The 22,655-nt window shown below is 43.3% G+C and overlaps 2 protein-coding genes across 10 annotated transcripts in view; both read right to left on the bottom strand.

Moving 5' to 3' along the window:
- NCKAP5 (NCK associated protein 5) overlaps positions 1 to 21,978 on the bottom strand; it is a 435,525-nt gene extending 413,547 nt beyond the window's left edge. The window contains exon 1 of the mRNA XM_084524282.1: positions 21,812 to 21,978. The gene's annotated coding sequence lies outside the window, so the exon portion shown is untranslated. The remainder of the gene's footprint in view (positions 1 to 21,811) is intronic.
- LOC311439037 (uncharacterized protein) overlaps positions 1 to 22,305 on the bottom strand; it is a 52,571-nt gene extending 30,266 nt beyond the window's left edge. For 6 of the 9 annotated variants that reach the window (XM_084524289.1, XM_084524284.1, XM_084524285.1 and 3 more), the window contains exons 1-5: positions 22,148 to 22,305; positions 20,887 to 20,978; positions 19,393 to 19,457; positions 19,177 to 19,297; positions 18,278 to 18,396 (exon numbers count right to left, since the gene is read on the bottom strand). In XM_084524289.1, the coding sequence (XP_084380415.1) occupies positions 18,375 to 18,396; positions 19,177 to 19,297; positions 19,393 to 19,457; positions 20,887 to 20,978; positions 22,148 to 22,162 (315 nt within the window). In that variant the 5' untranslated portion in view covers positions 22,163 to 22,305 and the 3' untranslated portion in view covers positions 18,278 to 18,374. Of the gene's footprint in view, positions 1 to 12,675; positions 12,713 to 18,277; positions 18,397 to 19,176; positions 19,298 to 19,392; positions 19,458 to 20,886; positions 20,982 to 21,621; positions 21,794 to 22,147 lie in introns of those variants that run through there. The other 3 variants (XR_014694515.1, XR_014694516.1, XM_084524290.1) reach the window with 2 other exon arrangements.
- Between the last annotated feature and the right edge of the window lie 350 nt (positions 22,306 to 22,655).

Genomic DNA, 22,655 nt, shown 5'->3' with positions numbered 1-22,655 from the left:
TCACCAACATGAAGTTGTTTCCAGGTTGCAGAATAGTGATCGATTATTTGATGTTGGGTACCAAAAGCACCTGTCCACGAGGGCTCTGTTCCACTAACGAATTAAGATCAGATGGTCTTCGTTCTGTCTTTGCTTCTTACGTTTTCTTAGTGTCCTCTTAGAAATGTTGTGCTTCAAGTGGAGGGATCAGAACCCACTGAGCACAGATCAGCTATGGATTAAAGACTAATTAAAGTCTTAATTTAATTAAAGGCTAATTAAAGACTGCGTATAAAGAAACCTGCAGAGCAAGTGCCTGTCCTCTTATCTAAGCATGGCTACTAAAGCAATTTCTACGGATGTACTTGCAAATCCGTACATGTAACATCAATATTGCAACTCCTCACCAAGTCTTTTCAAGCTGCCAATCGGCTTTTCCCATTTGTCTCCATTTCCACATTTGTCAGACTGAATTCATTCCCTATGAATCAATACTAGCTAGCTTTTGTCAGCTGATACCTCTCCAGATGTTTTGTGATCTCACGGCTTATTAATGCCTCCAGGACACCGCCTGCCAGTAAGGTTGGGCACATAAACCTGTAATTGTTTGTCTTGTGCTCTTCCAAAGGGCTCCCACGCCGACTTACAGGTCTCCTCAGCAAGGTCAGCCACAGAGAGCCACACGCAGAAAGCACGCTTAGAGCCGTTCACGAGGAGCACTCGGCATATTTCTCATTCCTTTAGTGGCCAAGACATTTGCAACGGCATAAATCTAAAATATATATCTACTGGCACAGAGCCCACAAATCCAGTGGTGGGAATTAAATGGTTATAAGTAAAAGAAGAGAAAGGGAGATGTTTCCCACACCTATCATTTGAAAACTTATCATTCAAAGAAAATCCCTCTCCTCCATCTCTTACAAATACTCTTTTGTGCCTGGTGCATTTCAAGTCGCTACTAGTCCTCAGGTTATGCCCTGAGAAGAGCCCTAACGCTAGAGAGAGCAAGATGTGACAGGAGAGCTGGCAGGAGTCCAGCAGATAAAATTTGCACAGCACAGATTTGAGGCAGCCTTAATTCAAGGTACAAACTACTGGGGGCTTCTACGGTGGAGTCTTAGACACTCATCTCAGAGACAGCGTGGGTACAGCAGAACGGAAAGCATGAATGACCACCTTATAAAAGGATTGCTCATACTGGAGAGCTACACAAAATCTTCTAGCTGCTTCTACTGCTATTCCAAATTCAGGTTTGCCTCCATGTCGTTGAATAGTTTTCTTTCAAAATCCAAGACTTTGCATAGTTTTAAAGTTCAGAACAGCATGCCTATGCTTGTGCAGGTGCTTCCCTCCTTTCCTTTCTGCATGTCTGAGAACTCCAGGCAGAGAGATCTCCCTATTTACACATCGATTAAACACCCTTCTTACCAGCCATACAATGTCATCTGTTAGTTCATTCCATATGATGCAGTACAGATCATTTAGATTATCCTAAAGCACATCAACATTTTTTAAAACTGTGTCAAATGGTCATTCGGAATTGGACTTCCACAGATTTTCCTTAAGCTACTGTACACAACAGGGCCTCTGAGCTCTTTGTGATTACGCCTCTGTACCACGATTGTATGTGCAAGACCCACCTCAGCCAGGTTTACAGCCCTTCTCCTTTCTTTGCTTACTCCTAATGCCCTGCTTCAAGTTTTCACTCACTAAGAGGAACTGGTCCCATTTCCCACTTTCTTTACATCTGCCTAGAATTAAGTTTTCAGCATGTGTCCTTTTTCAGTCTCCATACTCATACCTTTGTCCTCAGTTTTGTAAACAGCACTAAAACCATAAGCATCCCAGCACTTGTCTTTCTAAGATTTCAGCCTCGGTTTTATGCCTACCTTTGTCTGCCTTACAAAGGAACAAAACTCATTTGTGATTACTCCGTGCAGGCTGGTCTCCAAAATTTGTACCTTGGTGATTCACTAACGGTTTGATATCAAGACCATCAGGTCCAGGAGCATCTCAGCTCTGCCTTTTATTTTTCCAAAATATTTCTGGGAAATTAAACACTTCTGTTACTGCACAACTATGAAGTGTACTTATTTTCCTTACAAGCTAGTAGGTTATTACACCACCTGGCACTACATCTGACTCCACCATCCTCTCTGGTATCTTCCACAAACATTTCCTCCCAGAAATCCCCTCATTCCTTCCTGTTTGCCTCAGACTGACTGGCTGTTCCTCACTCAGGCTCCATCATATACTACTGGGAGTCTTCCCCCCTTACATGCCATTTAGCTCCATTTTCCTGCACTGGCTGATTTCTCCATCCCCCTTCCTCACACTCACACTCTTCTGTTTATTAACCTCCTCATAAAAGGGTCTCCAATTTAGAGATGATGCTCCTCTTGAGCATCAGCTATCTGCAACTTGCCAGACTTACGACGAGCCTCAGTCTCCTCAGTAATCTCTCAAAATTCAATTGGAAACCCCAGGACTTTCTTTGATTGTGCTTCTACTCTGTAGAGCTTTCTGTCCATGAGGTTTATTAAGTGCTCTTCCATACCAGCTGCACAATTTGATAAATCCTATACCCTGTAGGCTTGTTTGCCCATGACATGTTTTCATATTCAGTATTCAGCTGCCATTTCAATCTTCCTTATCCTAACCAGAAAAAGACAGAGATGTTCCCCCTTTACTTACACAGGCACTAAAAAGCTCATAAAAACTCCTGCATACAAATATTTGCCGGCTTGTACTACTTGTTGGACTTCCAGCAAACACAGTCTGGTGGGTTTTTAAAGCTCTGCCCCTCAGCCAGCTCCCTATTAAACATAACCCAGGACTGTGGGCAGGAAAGAAAATCTTGCCTGCCAGCAAAAAGGCTCCTACAATGTACCCGGGAAAGACCCCCCAGCCTACCAACTGCTACAGGTTAATGTCACCGTGCTACAGAAAAATTCTGCTGCTCACACAGCCTCTGAGCAAAGCCTCCTTCCTAATGCTCTGCTCCCTGTTTTCTGCTGGGCAGTTGGATTGAAACATCTTTCTGCTCCTTCTATGAAAACATTCTGGATTTTGGGGGAAGGATCACGACCTAAGATAAAACCTTGGCATCAGCCAAGCCCAGTGGCCACTAACACGACAGGGGGAAGACTTGGCCCAAAGGTTTCAGTGCCCTAAGGAACCAGCACCGATCTCTTGTCAAGTCTCCGCACGCAGAGCTGGATTAACTCTGGAGATTAACGCACTCTATCATCTCCTGAATATTTACACTTTATTTCATCTAATACCAAGTATGAATCTTGTAACTAGCTATTGCATATTAGCCTGTTCCATTCCCGTGATTTATGGCGCTCGTCTCTTGGCATCCACCTCCGAACATAAATCAACCAGCATATAAAAATCATTGCCAAAAAGAAATAAGATTTATGCGCAACTCAGTGGTCATGCAGCATCTCTAACTGTAAAAGATGTTCTCTAATCAATTTAAGACGCATCATCTTTCTCATCTCAGAGCTTTAAAAATATACAATATATTGAAAACCTATTCGCAGTAGTCCTCAAAGACTGCACTTTAAGCCCTTGTTTTCTGTAGCCCAATAATACAGGAGCACATCTTTCAGAAATACACCTTGCAAGCAGTCAAATGCAGTCGTCAGCCTCCTAGTGTTAACAGTAGAACCTTTTCTATCCTAATTTTTAGCACAAAGAATTACTACTAATGAAATTCAGCATTCCTGAGGCACAAATGAAAGGCAACACCTAATGGCAACTATTTCCATCATCTCCTTTGTTATTCCGAATGTTTTTATCTGTTGCCGTTGTTGTTATCCCACAAACACAATTACTTCTAGAATTACAGTTGTTAGTAAAGTCTGTAAGACAAAATGAGCCATACCTATCAAAGGTTATTATGATAAAGTCAGAGCTGCTATCTAAAATTTTTCCCAAAAGAATTGAGTACCATAAAAAGTAAACTTACCTTCACTGAGTATTTTTAATTGAGAAAGTATTGATTATCAAATTTCCAAGAATATATCATTACAACTTTATTTTTTTACAAGCTTTATCTGTATTTTGTGTGTGTGTGTTGTGGGTTTTTTGTTTTTTGTTTTTTTTAAAGTTTCTGAAAAAGTGTTGTAAAACCAAACAAAAAAAGTGTCAAGAAATCAAAACTTTTTAAGTAACAAGTTTTTAAGTTATGGTATTTGTGGAAAAAAAAAAAAAAAAAAAGCTCAGAAATTAGAATGCAGTAACAGATATACAAGATCTACAGTTTTCACAGAACCATCTTTCTTTTGAAGAAGTTTTATATCCCCAAAGAAATAGAGCTACAAATATTATTAGTCAGTCCTGTCAGCTAATGCATGGATGGAAACTCTGCAACTTCCTTCTGGATACATCAGTGCTATTAAAAACCTAAATCAACAAGCATAAAAGCCCAAGGAAAATAAGGACGAAGTCAGTTCTCCCGTTTATTATTACCATTAATTAGAATAAAAGTAATTGTGTTTATATTGATCTGTAGCTACTGGATGAGAAACACAGATTCTTTGACACAAATGATCCCCTCAGATCATTAAAAGTCCTCTTCCAGGCCAGGAGAAGAAACGACAGCCATTACCCCCACAGAACACCTTCCCGATTTAGCAGAATGCTGTTATGTGTAACTCATCTCTTGGGGGTTTTGTCTGCATCCCTTCGGTTCACAAACCTTCCCCTGCCTCCGACCAAACTATCACAGAGACGTCTCCTCCTTGGGCTCTCTGCTCTGCCTGGACCCAGACCCAGCTGGAGCAGAGCACTTGTTCCCCTGCCTGAGGCCAGGACCAGAGGCACAGGCCAAGAGCCGAGCAGAGTAGAGCCCAACCTGGGTAATAACCCCTGCAGCTGGAAGCTGCAGCCCAGCTGGAACTCCTTCAGCACCACACACAGCTTGTCTGCTTGGAGAAGCCCAGGAAACCCCAGCCCCTGAGCTCAGGGAGTTAAAATCCTTCACTTACCTCTCCCTCCCACAAGTAATTTTAATGGCATGGGTTTCAGCATAACCTGGGCACTTTAAAACCCAAAGCAAGTTGAACCCATATATCTTGTGTGTTGGTGTGGGGTTCCCCATGCACTGCTTTGAGCAGCTTGCTGAAGGCCTCCGGGGCCGAGGACTGAGCAGGGCTCTCTCTCTCCAGCTCATTTTCAGCTCTTGTTCCCACACAAATGTGAGGCGGTTTTAAAAATAAGATACTCATGTTTTATGGCCCTGACCGGGCATTTGATTTTCACAAGGGAAATAATACAGAAATGATGATAAATTGTCCAATAATTCCTCCAGTAGGAATCCAGGGAGAGAAGACACCGAAGAATTTAAAACTGGAAGTAGGAGCCAATTCAACAGGACAATGGTTTTGTTCTGGAAGAGTGTGTATGAAATGTTACTGCTCCTTTTTTTTGGGTTACTTCTGCTGAGAATATTTGTTCACTGTGACCATGATTTGTGAAGTTCTTTGTGAACACTGCTGTAGTTATCTATTGCTCAGTGTGTTATGCCAGTGAAAACACAGACTGCAAGCTTGCAGTGCAACTGTAGAATTAAACATTTGCTTATTTAGTGGGCCCTTTAATCGCCCTGTGAATCTTAGCAGCCTGCTGCAGTACTTGCCAAGGGTCAAACTCTGACAAATCATCACCCAAGTGATGGAAGGAGAAGAGAAAAGGTGTACCATCCCCTCTCATGTCTCTGCGTTCAGGATGCAACAATTATCCCAGCTCCTCCGTACCTGGTTAACAGCTCACACAGGTGGTAAAGCTGTCGGGGTGTACGCATATTGCAACACATGCATAACACCACATAGTCATGCTTTCCTTGGAAAGGAAACAAATCATGAGCCCTCAACTGAAACATTAGTTTCCTTCTTGGTTTGAGAACAAAACACTGCTAAACTCCAGCTGAACTTAACTTTTCGCTGGCATCTGACTGTGCCTCATGGCATTTAATTATAATGAGAGAAGGACGAGAGAAGGACAGTCATAAAACAGTATATGAAAACTTTGGATATAACGACATTAAAGCCAAAGCTCCCACTTAACTTCAGAAGGGCCAGAATTTTAGCCCAAATCTAGAGATGCTGACACAAAAACAATGTCACACCCCCCCACCAAGAAAAAAAAAAAAAAAAAACACACACACACACCTAAAACTAGTTGATTTACAGTATTCAAAATGAATATAATCAATGCTTCCACATGAAAGCAGAATGATTTATACCAAAATATCCAAAAGAGACAAGACACAGATGTCAGGAACGCTTCAGAGAAGTTTAGCAATCATCTTTACAATGCAGCTTTTTATTCCTGTTATGCTGCTTAAAGGTACATGGACTTTTGCTACTTTGCAAATACACATTTCAATTCCTGCATTCACAACCAGTTTGAAACACATCCCAGTAAGAGCTGTTTTCCATGGTTCTGCATACTGCTGAGAAAAGAGAATGAATTTAAAGAAATACTGCAAATGGCTTAAGTTGGCATCAATTTCACCCCACCGTGTATGTGCAAACAGCCCCAAAACAAACACAATAAATAAAAAACTGAACCGAACTGGAACATCATTTGTCCACAAGACAAGACTCATTTCAAGATAAAGGAAATAAGGTACTGCAGCATCAGGAGAAAGACTGCTCATCCTTTAAGTCACCCAAACCTTTAATTCCTTACATTCTCATCTGCCTTAACAGAGGACACACAAAAGATCTGGACTACACCCTCACAAATTCTTCCTCCCCACAAGCTGAATGCCCCCCTCCTCACTGAAATATAGTTTTGTTTTAAACCTGTTCTTGCATACGCAACATGGAAATGGGGCTGGGGAACTCACATCGCATTGAAGTGAAGAGAAATTGAGGATGAGTAGCCTCTGTGAGCCTTCTGTAAATGAAGGCATTGTCTGACCTTTCATATTCTTATATTTATACAAATTCTCCAAGAATATCCTAAATTGTTACTCAAGTTTAATGCCTTCATGCAATTTAGCACCAAATATACCTGCATTATACATGCAGAGCCCATAGTTCATACTGAATGATCTCATTTATCTCAGAAATAGAGACACTACAACCACTTACTACCTGGTGTGAACTTCTCTGCCAGGTACTTACCTGCACAAAACCAAGCAGACATTCCTTAGCGGCCCTTTCCGTAATTACTTACAGCAGTTTAGGCTTTTGTTAGTGGGCACTATGCCTCTGTGCCATGTGTCACAAATACATCATGAGTAACACCGCAGTGATACTGAGACAACAGGTGTAAGAAACTATTACTAACACCTTCAGTCTTGATTTTGTCTTGGGTCCAAGAGATATTACTCTTAGTACAAATCCTGACATCTCATATTTACAGTGTGAAGTGGTGAATCAGTTCTTCTGTGTTGTCATTAACACACCATATCATTTGATTATAAGTTACAAGTATAAATGAGACCAAAATGGAGCTGCTGCTAGAAATGTCTATTGAATGATTGATGTTCTCGCTGGTTTTTCAGTCCCATTGTCTGGTGTTTTGGTGCACTGCAGTGCAGTCATTTCTGACTCAAAAGCTCTGTGCAGGGGATTTAGGAAGATAGGACAGCCTGCAAACGGCCTAAAAAAACCCCGAGAAATTTGGGACAACTTCATTGTGAACAAACTTCTATTCATCCGCTGAGTGTAATGCAGTGAGTGACAGCGTATACAGAACTTGGCAGGCTTCACAGAACGAGAAATAAAAGCAAACTTTTAGCCTGTGATAAGCTTTATGACAGGGCAGTAAAATCTTAATTGAGATACACTGAACCATACAAAGAAGCTTCTATAATACAATGTAGGTTTAAATGAATAGGCATAGTCAGAAGAAGATGAAAGAACCTTCATTTAATGATATAGCCTCTGATATTTTTATGGTATTATTCTAATTCTCACATTTGCTGTTTATCTTACCTATTCTTGGCATTTATACGATGCATAAGCAGATAAACTCTCGTATTTCCTCTCATTCTTGTAATTACTTTGACAAGCTTTAATTGCACTAGTCATTTTTAATTCTCGTTTTCAGAGGAACACGTAGCACAGCCTTAAAACTTGTATCATCTTGCCCATGAAGTTGTGCCACCCCAAACACAATTCTAAGCCTCCTGAAATCCAGCAGATGTTTAGCTCATTACATCACACCAAGTGTGGGAATAGCTCTTACCATACTTCTGTCTCATTGCACCCTCACTACAGGATTTGGTACGACAGGACGGTTTGTGCAGAAATTAAGTCAGCTGTAACTATAGAACGAGAGATGTTCAAGCTGAAATCAATAGACTTCAGGGCAGCTCACGTGTTCGTGCAGACCTCCCACCAGAAAGTCACATTGCAATTAAGGGATTAATAAAGGAAGTGGAAATAAATATCTGAGGGCAGAGACTTATTTTATATCCTCTTTTGCACCATCATGACAAGGCAGCTGAGAAGACATGAATGATCTGCTGAACTTTAGTCTCTCTCAAGAGGCACCGCATGATTTGGACCGCATGAAATATTGCCCACATAAAAGGCTGCATCAGCTAAAGATTTTGAGCTCGAACTAGCAGCCTTTCTGTACCTAACAGCCCTACTTCCAATCCCAAAGCCAGCCCAAGCTTTGCATTTCTCTATAAATTCTTGATACTAAACCTGTGGTCCAGATTGACAAGCAACAGCCCTAAAGTCAGACCAGATCCCCACCCCTGACCTCCAGCAATGCTCACCACAGCCCAAGCCCCCTAGAAGCCCCAGGGCCCTTTTAGACCCATCAGTTTATCTCAGACTCTGCCAGTTCATATCCCATCCTTACTCCTAACCCACTGATTCTGCCAACCACAGAAACCTAAACAATTCTCGAAGGCACCTGCCCTGTATCTATCCCAACAATCTCTGGTCCTTCAGCACTTCTCATTTTTAACTCTGTCCCCTACTCTTAAATCATTTCTTCTCATGCATAATCCTGACCATGTTCCAAACTTTCAGCCCGTATTTGTATCAGGCATTTATCTCCCAAGCACTAGATTTTTTTCTGAGATAAAAGGAAATTCAGTCAAGGTTGCTTGCTGTGTCTCTACTTGCTGTTAAGTCAGGTTAACAGTTGCACAGAGCACTATTTTACAATCACACTGATCCAGTACCTGGTCACTATCAGATCCATTTGAAACTAACAGCCTTTAGAACATCGTGGCTGCTCTATCTGCTGTGCTACCACTGCCGGATCAGTAAACCTAAGGCAAGGATATTGGTCCTCCTGAGACTGACCACAGCCTGGGCTGATGCCCGTCATTCTGCTTGGTTGCCTTGACTACAGCCCCTTCTGTCAAGTAGCCTGTGAAGTCAGGAGTTCACTTTGCAAACACACGATCCTAACCTTTTGCTGGGGGTATTGCTGAGCCTCTTTCATCAGAGGCTGATAAAAGTTCACCACCGCGATAAGGGATCACATGAATACAAGCTTTCTTGAGTCTTTCATTGTAGCTCCCATTTCTCCATCGAAATTTGAACTTTAAGAATAAGACAAGCCGCTTTCTCCTCACTGTGTTTTGCTGTATGTGATTGCTTTGATGTCTACAAATTATAAAATCCCACATTTCTGATACATTTTTCAATTTGGTGAATGACCTTTGTAGCTGGTTGCCATGTGGAGTGCACTCATTCCAGTATTTAAATGCTATCCAAGTGGAACATCTTCCTCTTGAAGACATCACTGAAGACTCTTCAAAATTTAAAATTATTAATACTTTCTCTCAGTTACGTTCATGTAAACCACTGACATTACCCAGGGGCAGCAATGAGGTGAAGACGTTCCTACCATGGATGAAAAGAGCCCATTCATCGCCTGAAAAACTTCCGACTTCCAAATATCTGCCTTTGACCTCAAAGCAGTTTTATACTTAATTTTGGAGGGAAAAGAGAAGAAGGATTGAAAACCCAGAGACATGGTCTCACCTTTGCATCTGAAACTGTTTCATTGATTTCAACAGATTTATTGCACTCAGTGTCACCGGGTAACAGGGTGTTTAATTCTTAGGGTTTTACTTCCATTTTAGCATGGCCATAGTTTTAAAGAGACGGATATTGGCAAAGGGAAGCAGACTGAAAAGGAAGGAGAGGGTAAAACTGTTTCCATGGCAACTCCTCCGATAACAGTAACAGTCTACCTAGCCTAGAGGGATAGGTAAGCGAGACTAAAATATGTATGTAAAATAAATACTGTCAAGGCTCTTCTTCAGTTTAAATACATGCATTTGAATTCAGGTACTGCCTGAAAAATCAGAGATATTATGCACCCTGTATGTCCAATTTCAACAGTAAAAGAACATGTTTTACACTGTACAGAATGATTTAGGTGAGAAAACCCTAAGATCTGTCCATGGAAAAAAAATCATCGCTATATCTTCCCTAGGTAAGCTGCACAGGCTTTGGCTAATTTAGAAGTCCACTGAAGTGTCAGTGAAATGGATCTCCATACAGCTTGCCTCCTGTTTCATCACAGGAATCGTTGACCTAAAAGGTCTAGACGATTACTTTGCCATTGCTAGTAAGAAAGCAGATGCTGGCTTCACACGCTGACACCCTTCACGGTGGGGCCATGAGAAAGCCCTCTGGTGGTTGCAAGAACCTGGACAGCAAGAGGCCAGTGGCATGGCTGGCAAAGCCAGGCCAAGCAGAAAACCTTGGAAAACACACGGGAAAGATGTTAGAGGAGAGAGTCAGACAGCATTAGAAGGATGTTTAAAGAAATTAGGGGGTGCTTGTGGGAAAAAAAGCTCAGAAGTCATCACACTAGCACCGGGAAAATACCATTCCCATCCCCAGGATGCTCAACGTCCCACACCCAGAGATGGGAACCCTGGAGCAGAGGCAACTGCCCCAGCTGCACTGCAGGACAGCTCAGGAAACTGATTCTGGACTGCAGAAACTTTACTCCAATGTGTGCAGGGAGAGTAACACCAACCAGTTTTCTTACCACATGTTGCAAGTTACTCCATGAGCAGCTTGGCTATTCTGCACTGAGGCTGTGGCTACAACTCCGTCTTCCTAAAATGCTCCTCTGCTCAGGCAGCAATTAGGAATCCAATTAGAACACTGACATTCTCTACAAGTCTTCACTGCAACTTAAGTGATTCCTTTTTTTCTTCGAGGGGGAAGAAATAATAGTCATTTATCTCCCATCTCATGTCCTGAGAACCACCTGCTGTTCTCATTACTCTTCTCTCATTTCTTTCAAACTCTTTCTTGAAGCGTGGTGCCTGGAGCTGAAGGCAGGATTCCAGCTGAGCCTTCACCAGCACCGAGGTGAGCAGAATAATTACATCTGACACTCCTCCTACAGCCTTCTGCAATGATATTTGCCTTTTTGCAACTGCGTCATGTAGCTGGCACACACCTGAGTAGCCAAAGACTTGCGATACATATGTATTTCATTGCCAAAAACAGAGCCTAACTTTATTTCCAGTTTAGCCTCTGTTCTGATGCCATCCTTTGGAGCGTTTGATAGCTCTCCTCTTCTTCATTTTGAGTCATAACAAATATTGTTGAAACTGCATTTGCTGCTCCATTAGCCAAGTTGCTAAAGGAAAATGCTGCCCAGAACTGAGTACGCGACAGACCTGGTCTGCCCCAACTCCAGAAGCCCTCCCACCAGTTTCACAGCAAGCCACTGCACACCACTCAGGCTCACGAAAAACTTTTAAAAACTGCTTTTTAGTGTGTGCGCGCGCATGATCACACATTAAAGCAATGACCTCCAGGACTGCCCACCTAGCTGGATTATGGCATTTGGGAGTGTTAAAAAAAAGCTTTACCTAAAAATACTTCAAAGCTCTCAGCTATACCAAAGGTACTGCTTCTGCCCTGTTGGGAGTTCAGCTGACGTACTGCATTTACATTGTGTGTCAAGGTAAGGCTCTTGATTGTCTTCAGCTCAGGATCCTTCAGAAATCAAAATTTGACTGACTGTTCTGCTGTGCACTAGCTCTTCCACACTTTTTCACTGTAAAGGTACTTGCTATGCTCATTTTTCTCCCCTCATTTGGGATATCATTCATGAAATCTTGCGGATAGCCTCAGATAGTTGAGCAATCACTGCAGTTGACTCCTTACATACTTTAAACCAAGCCTGAAGTTTACCAAGCCTTTTAACTAGAAAACACAGAATTTATTCTTTCCCTGCATTGGCTTACACATCTATCCCCTTATTAAAATTTATCTCATTAAACATCTGATCACAATTAACTGTTCAGTGAAGACAGAAACAAAGGCGGCATTGACTACTCCAGTCCTGTCTGCTCCATCCATTATTTTCTCATCTTCTCTTTTCCCCCATTTAGCAGGGAACCTATGTTTTCCTTTTTTTTTTTTTCCTTCCTCCCCTCCTTATTCCTAATATGTTCATAAAACCCACTTGGGTTGTCTTTTACATCCCTTGCCAAGCAAAACACACAGCACTCGTCCCACTAAATAAGACTGAGACACGTAACTGGGCAGTTCTCATTTTAATCCATGAAACCTTGAGACATCCCAAATGCTCACTCTCTTGTGCTCTTGATAAATATCAGCTGCGGATCAGCTCGATTCAAGTAGATTCCAGTGGAAGAAGAGTTCATCAGCTACCAAATATAATTCCCTCTCACAGAGTCCACTGCAGAGAGCTGTCACAGGAGACATTTGCACCACGTGCCCGGTGTCACTCCAACCTGCACCTTGTTTGTAAAAAGTCAAAGCTCAGATTAACCACTCCCCTCCTTGCACTTCAAAACCCACCATGGTCTCCAGAATCAGTGCAGTGAGTGACTCTACCACAGCTCTGCACAGACTGAAAGAGTACTTAAAAGACTAACTCTGAAATATCTGTTTAAGTTCTTGCCTAGCAAAATAGTGAGCTTCCTTCAAGTTTTTCCACTACCCATGTACTACCACAGGGCTTCTTATTTGTACACAGCTCCCTCCTCATGAATTGTCAAATAACTGCTTAAACAGTTTTAAAAGAATAGTTAGTTCTCTGCAGAGTTGTAAATAATTTATCATTGCCAAGAATCTGAAAATTAATCCATACCTGTCCATCCAAGCAATAGAGACATAAAATTTTACTGGTTGCTAGAGAAAGGCTGCTGGTATTAAAGTGGGAGCTATTTAAAGTAATGCAAGGGAAAAAAATATTTTTGCTCTTATCCTCCTTCTTTCCTCGCCTTACTCCCCTGGTGACTTCACACAATTTGCTAGCAGCCCGTCTTCTCCAACCTGGCTGCAGAGCCAGTGCCCTTTTGAACTCAGCCAGCAATCTCATCTGAAACACCTACAGCAGGAAGCGTGACAAACGCCGAGTAGCAGAACGCTGGCAGTGTTTATCAAATACTTCCATCTCCCCCTGTAAACTTCTGTCATGGGCATTCTGCATTCCCTGTCTGTTCAAACAGACAACCTGGAACAGTGACGCTATTCCTCGTAGAAAAAGCCCTTACTGGCAGATCCTGCAGACAAGATTTAAAGGCCATGAAGGGGTCTCATTTGAAGTGAATGCACTCAGAGGTCACCCCTCTGCTCAAGGCCAGGCTGGATGGGGCTTTGGGCAGCCGGGGCTGGTGGGAGGTGCCCTTGCCCATGGCAGTGTGTTGGAATGAGATGGTCTTTAAGGCCCCTTCCAACCCAAACCATCCTGTGATATTCATGCCTGAAGTAGGTTTTAAGGGTATGGAGGAAGAGTTTACTCTAAAAAGAGTGATCAAATTTGTACAATTCTGCTTTTTTTATATTAAAATTATTATATATAAATTTTTTTCATATTAACATATACCTAGAAGTTCTTTGGCAGTAAAATATTGTGCAGCCATGAATACAAGCACTGCTCTTCCTTCTGGAGGCCTCATTTTGCCTCCATTTGTGCCTCACTTCCTCTGATTCTTCCATGCTTTACAAGCAGTAATTACTAGACTCCAAAGAATTACACTTGAAAGTTTTGTTCTAGTAGCATTAAGCCTGACTTAGTATTCCAGAAACAGAAACCAACCTCAAAATGAACAAAAGTAGTAGGCAGGACATTACCTTTTTACACTAGTAAATAGTACCTGAACACAAAGTGCTATGGGAAGTCTTAAGACACAATCCAGTGCAACAAAATGCAGCAGTCCGTCAGTGTGTACACCTGAACTACTTCTGAATTATCTCACACAAGGCCGAGTTGGCAGCACAGCTGTGTTAGCATGATGCCCTGCCTGCGTTACTTACCCCAAGTCAAACTATCACATGCAACTGCAATCCAGGCAGCTACATTGCTTCTGGGATCAAGCTAGCTCAAAAACTACATTGTGCCACGTAGACATACACAGAGCGGTGGCAGAAGTGCAGTTTGAATGGATAAACTGTGCCATTTTTCAACTAAGTGACTTAATGGATGCAGCACTTCAAATCTGTTCCCATGGCAATGTAGAGACAGCAATGGAAATACAGGCAGTTTCCTCTTATACTCCCAGTACAAGGAGCAGAACAAAAACCTTTTCTCCATTTGAATGAACAAAAGCAGGAGCGTTTTCCAGTGCAAACATGTAAAGCCAAAATCTTTCCCATGTCCCGACCACAGTAAAATTCATGAATAAACAGAAAAGACTTGCCAACAAGGTCAAAAAACTTGGGTTTTGCTTTGTCGGACCAACAGGGGTTAGGGCTGATTCACAGAGAACATCCTGCCCCCATTCCTCCTGAGCTAAAAATCAAAGCACTTTTGGAAGAAGAGTCCCAGATGTTCTTTCAAGAGGGTGAATAAAGGCAGAGACAGCCTGTAAGGTAGCCTCGGCTTTGCTGATTAGTCATCAGTTTCCATTGTGTGTGGAAACAGACAGCTAGCACAGTACAGGAAGCAAAGAGATACACCACACACACAGAGATCTCCCAGAGTATCTTTGTGATGTGTGTCAAAAAAAAAAATAAAATAGAAAGAGTCCAGACAAACTCCAAACAGTTCTCCTGGTCGCCTCTGCAACCTTAGAAGCCTGCACCCTCCCATCGCTCCCAAACAGAAGGTACCTCTTGGGCTGCTAGCTTCATTAACAGAGGGGATTTAAGAGATATCCCTCTCACCACATTGTCCTGCTCTCTTGCATCACTTCAGTCTGGTCTGGCAATCTTCAGAAAAGCTGGTTGTCAGGCAGGCCCCTAAGGCAGGTGTTGAGAAAGCCCAGAGGCTGGGCCAACACACTGTGACTCAGCTGAACATCAATCTGTGTACCCAGCTCATGGTTTATCATAGCCACCTATTTTTGGTACTTGCATCCTAGTTGTACCTAAAAACACCAGTCAGCAGCAAGAACTCCGTTCTGCCAGGCATTTTGTACTTAAATCTGCCCCGTGTACACACAGAACACAAAAGCAGCACAACTAGCTGGCCTGCATACTGAAGAACTAAGCTAGAAAGCAACCCCTTTGCATGCTTTCTAGACTCAAACACCTGAAAGACTAACACAGAGATCACCTTGCTTAAGGGCTTGTAGCAGCAGCGATGTGTTTGCAGGAAGACACCATAACTTCTTCCACTGGAACTGCTGTACCCTGTCTGGCCTTCTTCAGGTCCTGAGTTCATCAGGAACCTGACCAAAGAACACAGATATTTCATTGCATTTTCCTGAAGGAAATACAGAGATTCAAATAGAAACAGACCCAGTCTCAGAATAAGCATCCTGACCTTTAATGCTATGAAAAAATATTATCATAGCATCCATCATTTATTGCTTATCCAGAAGGCCAAGGCCAAGTTCTCCTGTTTTCATTGCAGAGCCCAGGCAAACAGCTTCTCCCCCGACCCTTTCCCATGTGGTCCTAATGGATTTGTCATTAGGAGCTTAGTTTCGGCTGCACTGTGTAAATCTAGAAAAGGAAAGTGAGAGCAGAGACTTCTGAGAGCAGCCCTCCAGCATAAACACCGGTCTGATTACACTGCCTGTCCACTGAGAAGTCCTCTGTCTGCCTCTGCCATCCCGCTTTTCTCCTCCTGAGCACTAGCAGTGAAGCACCAACATGCAGTAACACAGATCCTCTCTGTGAGCACAGCGCTGTCCCTGGGCCCTGAAATCCAGGGCACTGCCTGGCGGCTCTGTTCCACCTCACACTTCGTGATACAGAGCCGAGCGCTAAGAAGTGCAGGGCTCCAGCTGAGGAGACGCAGGCTTCCCGCTACCCTGCCTTTTAATTAAATAATAAACAGGATTAAATGGAACTCAATTCCCTGGGAAACTCCCACCCACTCCACGGGAGCGCATCACTCGCCAGCAGCCAGCACTGTAGGCACGTCTCTTTTTATTAATAAACGCTCCTCCACTGCAGACTCTGTTTCTGCCTCTGTCTCCCTGTCACTCTCAACGTGGGGCTTTCCTAATCTCTTGCCTTTAAACACGCCAAAGCCCATCATCAGGGTATTCAGAAAGAATCAGGATGGGATGTCTTTGCACACATAGGCTGCGATATACTCAAACGTTCACAATACGGTCTTGAATTTAACCCGATGGATGTGGCAGAGTATTTTTGTTAATATTAATGAGAATTATTTTCTTTATAAAGGGCTCAGGGGCAGCTTCTCTGTGCTGAGTGCAGCATACCAGTTTGCACTCCTCAGCCACGAGGAGTGCTCTTTGTACCACAGTGCACCCCGAGCAATCAGCATTTGGGATGTGAATTTTGCATCTCATCCAGTGGCATGTGGTCTGGAGACACACTTTACTTGGTTTCTCACAAAAAGCCCTGATAGCCTGTACCACTTCATCCCTGCTGTAATGTTAGCTGAGTCAGTGGAACTTAGCTGGCCCGGCTATGATTTATATATCTGCTGTACGGCCTGCTGCAGTAATTTCAGAACAGGCATATCACAGTGACCTTGACATGCCTTCTGTTCGCTGTTGTTTTTAGCAGTTTTAATGAATACATCTTTCCTGAGCAAAGGATCAAGATGTGGTCCCTTAGATTACCCACATGGATGATAGCCTCCAAATTCATTTTAAAAATCGCAGGGAAAGGATTTAAGAGTTATTACAAACAATTCAGAGATGGTGCCTGCTGAAAGCCTGATTATGCTCCCAGCCATCATTTTTCAGACAGAGGGAAATCTGTTAAAGTAAATCTCCAATTAGGATGCTTGTGTTCTTTTAAATTAATGTTTCATTTCAATTTTGTTGCCTAGTTCCTCCTGTCATTTTCTAAGGAATACATGTGCTGAAATCATCCCTTTGATGAGGCTTGGACAAGAAGCTTAGTGTGCTTTGATGTGGAAAAGGAAAATGGGCCTCCTTTTTCTACGGAACTGGCTTGCATTTCTACGGAATAGCAAGCTGTCGTTAATGCAGGGTGAGCCTAACTTCTTTTTTTCCAACCAGTAAAGAAGGCAGGAAGAAGCAGCTTATTCAAACACTAATGAGCAATCAGGTGATGACAAGAACTTCCACAGTTACCCAAGTTTCCATTATTCTCCTTATCCTTCAGAGCACCACAGGGCAGTGGGAGAAACCACATTTAGACCAGGAACTCCTAGGACAAAGCGATGCCACCTGGACATCAGAACTACGCACTTGTAGCATCACTCTGTGTCTGTGCAACCTTTGCATCTCTTGGCCAGTAAGAAGCAGAACTGAATCAGAGCAAGAAACCCATTTTTGGATTTGTTTTTCTCGCTGATGTGCTCCCACAAGAATAGGAGGAAACAACTGAGGACATTCAGAGGCACTCATACCTAACACACCCCAACTAGAGGGAGCAGTGTTTGACCACAGAAGAAATGCAGCCAAGTAAGGCTGTAAAAGGACTTCGGTGTGTGAACAGAAGAGGTGCAATGGTACAGCCACAGTCTTCCCCTATAAATACATGTCCCTTGGTTTCATCTTTGGAAGAATCAGAAGCAAAGATCCAAATTGCTCCAGCAAAGCCAAGAATAGAAGTACTGCTGACATGGGCGTAAGATGGGTCAAGCCTAGACTCTGCTGATGGACAAGACACCCTGCTTTTGAAAACTAAAAGCAAGAATATGTCAAACTACATTAGCATGCTGAAAACCAAAACAAATGTCTGCCTTGTTACCTTCTATAACTGTTAACCACGAATAAAAGCAGGTAGTTGCTATGAGACCCATAGTTTTGTACATTGCAACCTCACTGCATCTAAAATATTAGCAATAACATCACGCTGCTGTATCTGGTTTCCTATACAGCAGGATGCTTCAACGTGAAAGTCACATTAAAAATGGATTGGATTAGATTAGACGTGCTAAGTGCCTTGTGCAAAGTGCAGCATACCTCCAACTCTCCTTTTTCTTAGAGAAGTCCATGAGAGCACCAAGCACTTCACACGAGCTGGTCAGCGATGACAGGCACGTCTCGTCTCCTCTGCGTTTCAGCACTTTCCCACATGCATACTGTATCAGTGAAAGGAATAACTTCTCTTGAAGCTATTATGTGCTAAATCATACATAACACATAAAAGGTTTTTTACGCTGTTAATTTTAGAATGAGAAATACCCAGTTCTGCTAAGTTTTATGGCTCCCTTGCACTAAATGACATGCAGCAGAGAGAAGGCTGCCATTTCAGCTTATGCTGTTGGCAAGTTTTTGATTCTTTTTTGAGAAAGTTTCTTGCAGGTCAGTTCCACACACAAAGGAGGTAGAGAATTAACAATGTTAATAAAAATGCGCATTAATCAACCAATTCATTTTTAAAAAGATGCTCTTAGTCAGCAGAAAGTGTCACAGTGAATGATATATTGCCACCCTGATTCCACAAGCCACCTGCAGCTCATCAGGAAGCTATAAAGTAAATTCTTCAAAGAGAAACAAACAATCTTCTGACCCAAAAATAATGGAGAAAAAAAAAATGCAAAAGGGAAAAAAATCCATTCCCTCTATTGTGAGTCAGCTCTGGTGGGGAAAAAAAAGAAAGAAAGAAACCCGTAGCAGTTACATTTTTGGAGATGTCATGTTCCTACTTCTATATTCCTTTCCATTTCTTTGATCTAAAAAGATCTCAGCCACCGGGGGCTGAACCAATCCAGGAGATTTACATGGCTTCTCTGTTCACTCCTGGGTGCTTATCACATTTTCTACTGCAGGCACTTTTTAACAATTCTTTTTAATTTCAATTTGGAAAATACAGACACCACTACAGCACATAAGGCTGTCTTTCTTATACCTCCACTGACCTCAGGATTAGGGAAGGGTGAAGCTGTTCCCAGCTGTACCTCCTGTGCTCATGCAAATCACTTGGGTACCGTACACCTCTCTCACACAAGTGAGCATCACTTCTTGTGCTGCGTTTCATTGCTGAAAAGGTTCCAGGTTGTTAATGCCACGCTTTGATTAGCCAAACTCTGTGCTGAAGACAGCTCCTTTTCTGACAGAAGCGTCACTGCTCCTACCCAGAGACTGACATGCTGTCACTGCAACGCACGCAACTCCTCTGCAGCAGGCAGGATACAGTGACCTGCGGAGAGAGAGAGCCCGTGCCACTAATAGAGGGCTAAAATCTGAGTTCTTTGCCTGCCATTAAATGCTGCTCCCTGGGCAAACACTCCTAGGCCAAGTAACAAGAGGGCAGTAGCTGCCGTGAAGGAAACAGCCCCGCAGCCATGCCCTGTCCTTCCTTGCCAAGCAAGCCATGAAGGAGCATCTTAAATCCCAGGGAAGAAAATCATGACATGACAATCCTTTACGTGCTGGTAGGTGCATAATGCAGAGACATGTGAGGGAAAGCTGTCAGGAGGAGGAAGCCTAGGCGTACGTGCAGCACAAAGCCTGTATTTTACCTATCTAGAATCTAAAAATCCATTCCAAAGCACTAGCAGACAAAACTTCTGAATGTGACAAACAAGTTCTGGTACACATTTCAGCCTGACATTTTGCTGCTTCCTGCATGTACACAGAGACCCCTAGCTGCAATTCAGCTCAGGACAAGTACGTGCCTAAGAACACCGTTTATTATCATTTTAAGTGAATAGTCATGTTTCATTTTTAGCAACCATCACCCTAAGCTGCACAGCCGCATAGTGTCACTACCCTATACAGCACACCTGGCAATGCTCACAGATTTCCAGTGGCAAAATCGGTCAATCGTATTTGCAGTTTCCCACTGAAACTTCTTGGCTGAAGGGTAGCTAAAACGTGTGTTATTCCCCACAGAAGTAACCAGAAGAGCCTCTGAGCACTCCAAGATCTACCTCAAAACCCTGCAAAAGCTGAAGCATCATCTGGGGGGGGTTGATTCTAACAAGACATGCTGGGAAGCCCTTAAAAAATGGTCATGGGAACTTTTATGATGAAACGAAATGCTGACTCCCCCTGTTTCCACGTTACCCCCTTACAAGCAGACCCCCAGCACAGCCACACGTGGCTCTGGAAGTGCAGCAGGCACCGACCTGAGACCAGGACTCTGCACGGAGCTGCCAGACAAGCCCGACCATGCAGGAGCCCAGCTGCACGCACCAGCTGCCAGCTCAAACACCAGATGTGCCGGGGCACACAGGTCCCAGCATGTTCTGACCGCCTGCCTCCAGAGGGCTGCCCCAACACTACACCCCAAAAGTGCCAGATGTGGCCAGAGCTGGGCCAGGTCTGCTCTGGGGACAGATGGCTCATCCGCTTCTTGTTCCAACTTAACTCCACATTCACACCTCACAGCACCGCTAAGATCCCCCCTTTTCTCTGTGCTCTCAGAGTAACATCTGATGCTGTCCCTCTTCCCTCGACACAGACGGGTACTGTGACTGATTCAGCAAGGAAGCAAGTACTTGTGTTTACACTTCCATTTGCACAAACAAATTTGTGCAAACCCCAAGAAATATGTGATCCCACAGAGGTGATACACACTTCCTTATTTCTCCAGCTAAAAGAAAAGAAGATTTAAAATCACTTACAGCTTCCTGGGATCAGCACATTTAGCAGGAGGGCTGCTTCCATCTGCTGACTCACATAACAGCAATGAGCTTTTGGCCAGGTGTGCTGAACCCTACTGGATCAATGCAGAGGGGAAAAAGGCAAACTTGTACTCCATCCTCTAATGTACACAGAGAGATGCCAAGACAACCTGTGTACACTCTACAAAGTCAAACTAATCGTATGTTTTGTTGCCTCTTCCTATCCATCCTGCTTTCTCTCATATACACTCAAGCTATTAGGATGCTAGCAAATAAATCCTGAGGGAGAGAAAAAAGGCTGAGACCTCTTACACCTTGCTTCCAGATTTTCTGCCACTCCAGTTAAAGTCAATCAACTTGGTAAAATAACTTTTGGAGAAAATCAATCAAATGATCAGCTGAAGCAGTAGCTCCCTGTTTGAATGCAAGTATTGATGAGCAGAGATCTTAAGCAAAAAATATTGAAAAATACATGTATACATATATACGTAAAAATGTAGAAAAGGTAAGTGAGATTTTCCTTGAGTGGGCCACTGAAGTGAAAGAGATGCAGCAAACAGACAGGGAATGGGAGACTGTGGCCCTTCTCCTGCACCTTAAAGGTGGTCATAGTCATTTTTTGCCCTAACGTAAGATTAAGACACACAGATCTCACTATCACAGTGAACTCTGCTGCATTTCCCACAGCAAGCAGGGCCTGCGGGGAGGGCAGCAGCCCCCGGACAAGGCACATACCTGCTGCGTATCCCACCAGACTGCTTGTGCTGCCTTGAGTCACCTTCCCCTTGGAGAGGCACAGCTCTCTGCCACCCACACAGTAAGACAACTGAGGAGCCAGGAGGAGAACAGCAACACCTCGTGAGGCCCAAAAGCCATGATTAGACTCTCCCACACCCCTCCAGTTAGGGGAAGGAGGAATACCTACCTCTCCCAAGGCAGCTCTGAGCTAACCCTCAACGAGCTAGTGCTGGGACCTGAAGAGCTGCAGCTGCAGCCAGCTCGTGCTCAGGCTGCTGAGCCTCCTGATCCCTGCCCACCGACTCCGGGCAGAAACCAGCTGGGCTGTGTAGATGTGCCAATCCATTCCAACTCACACCTGTCCTGTAGGCATACCAAGAAGGTCTTGCCATATATCGCTACACCAAAACATTCAGAAACACGCTGTGGTACAGTACAGTACCCAAGAGCTCTGCTTTGGACATCTGTGGCTGGGAATTGCTCTCCTGAAAACAAACAAATGCCACAGCAAAGGCTGACTCACCTGGTTCACGTGCATCCCACAGCCATTTCTCTGGCCCACAGCTTGCCACACACCACTTGGGGCTGATTAACAACCTCGTGTACATGGGAACAACCTGACCCAATCATCTCCAGTAAAGGTTTCTCATTATGTCAGTTAGCAAGCAGCTAACTCCTCCTGCTGCTCGTTGAAAAAAAGAAAAAATGAATTTTCCTGTATGGGAACACATTCGAAGAAGAAATGCCCCATTAAGGGCAATAGTAAAATGCATTTGCATTTCAAAGGAGGCAAAATTGGCTTCCTAAACTCTAGAGGATCATGAGAGATTTCTTACTAGCTCTGTTGGTCATTAACAAGAAGTAACTCATCTGACACACCTGTCTATAAAAGAAGGATCGTGGAAGTGCCTGAGTCACTGAAAACAAAGCATTTTCAGATCTGCAAATGATAAGTGCTTTGGCACAAAAGCAGATATGCAGGACAGAGTTATTCATCATTCCTGCCCGCTAATAAGACAGCTTCCTAGACA

This window comes from Aythya ferina (genome assembly GCF_964211825.1).
Source record: "Aythya ferina genome assembly, chromosome: 6".
In the NCBI taxonomy this organism is placed as follows: Eukaryota; Metazoa; Chordata; class Aves; order Anseriformes; family Anatidae; genus Aythya; species Aythya ferina.
This window is presented reverse-complemented; position numbering and strand designations above follow the sequence as displayed.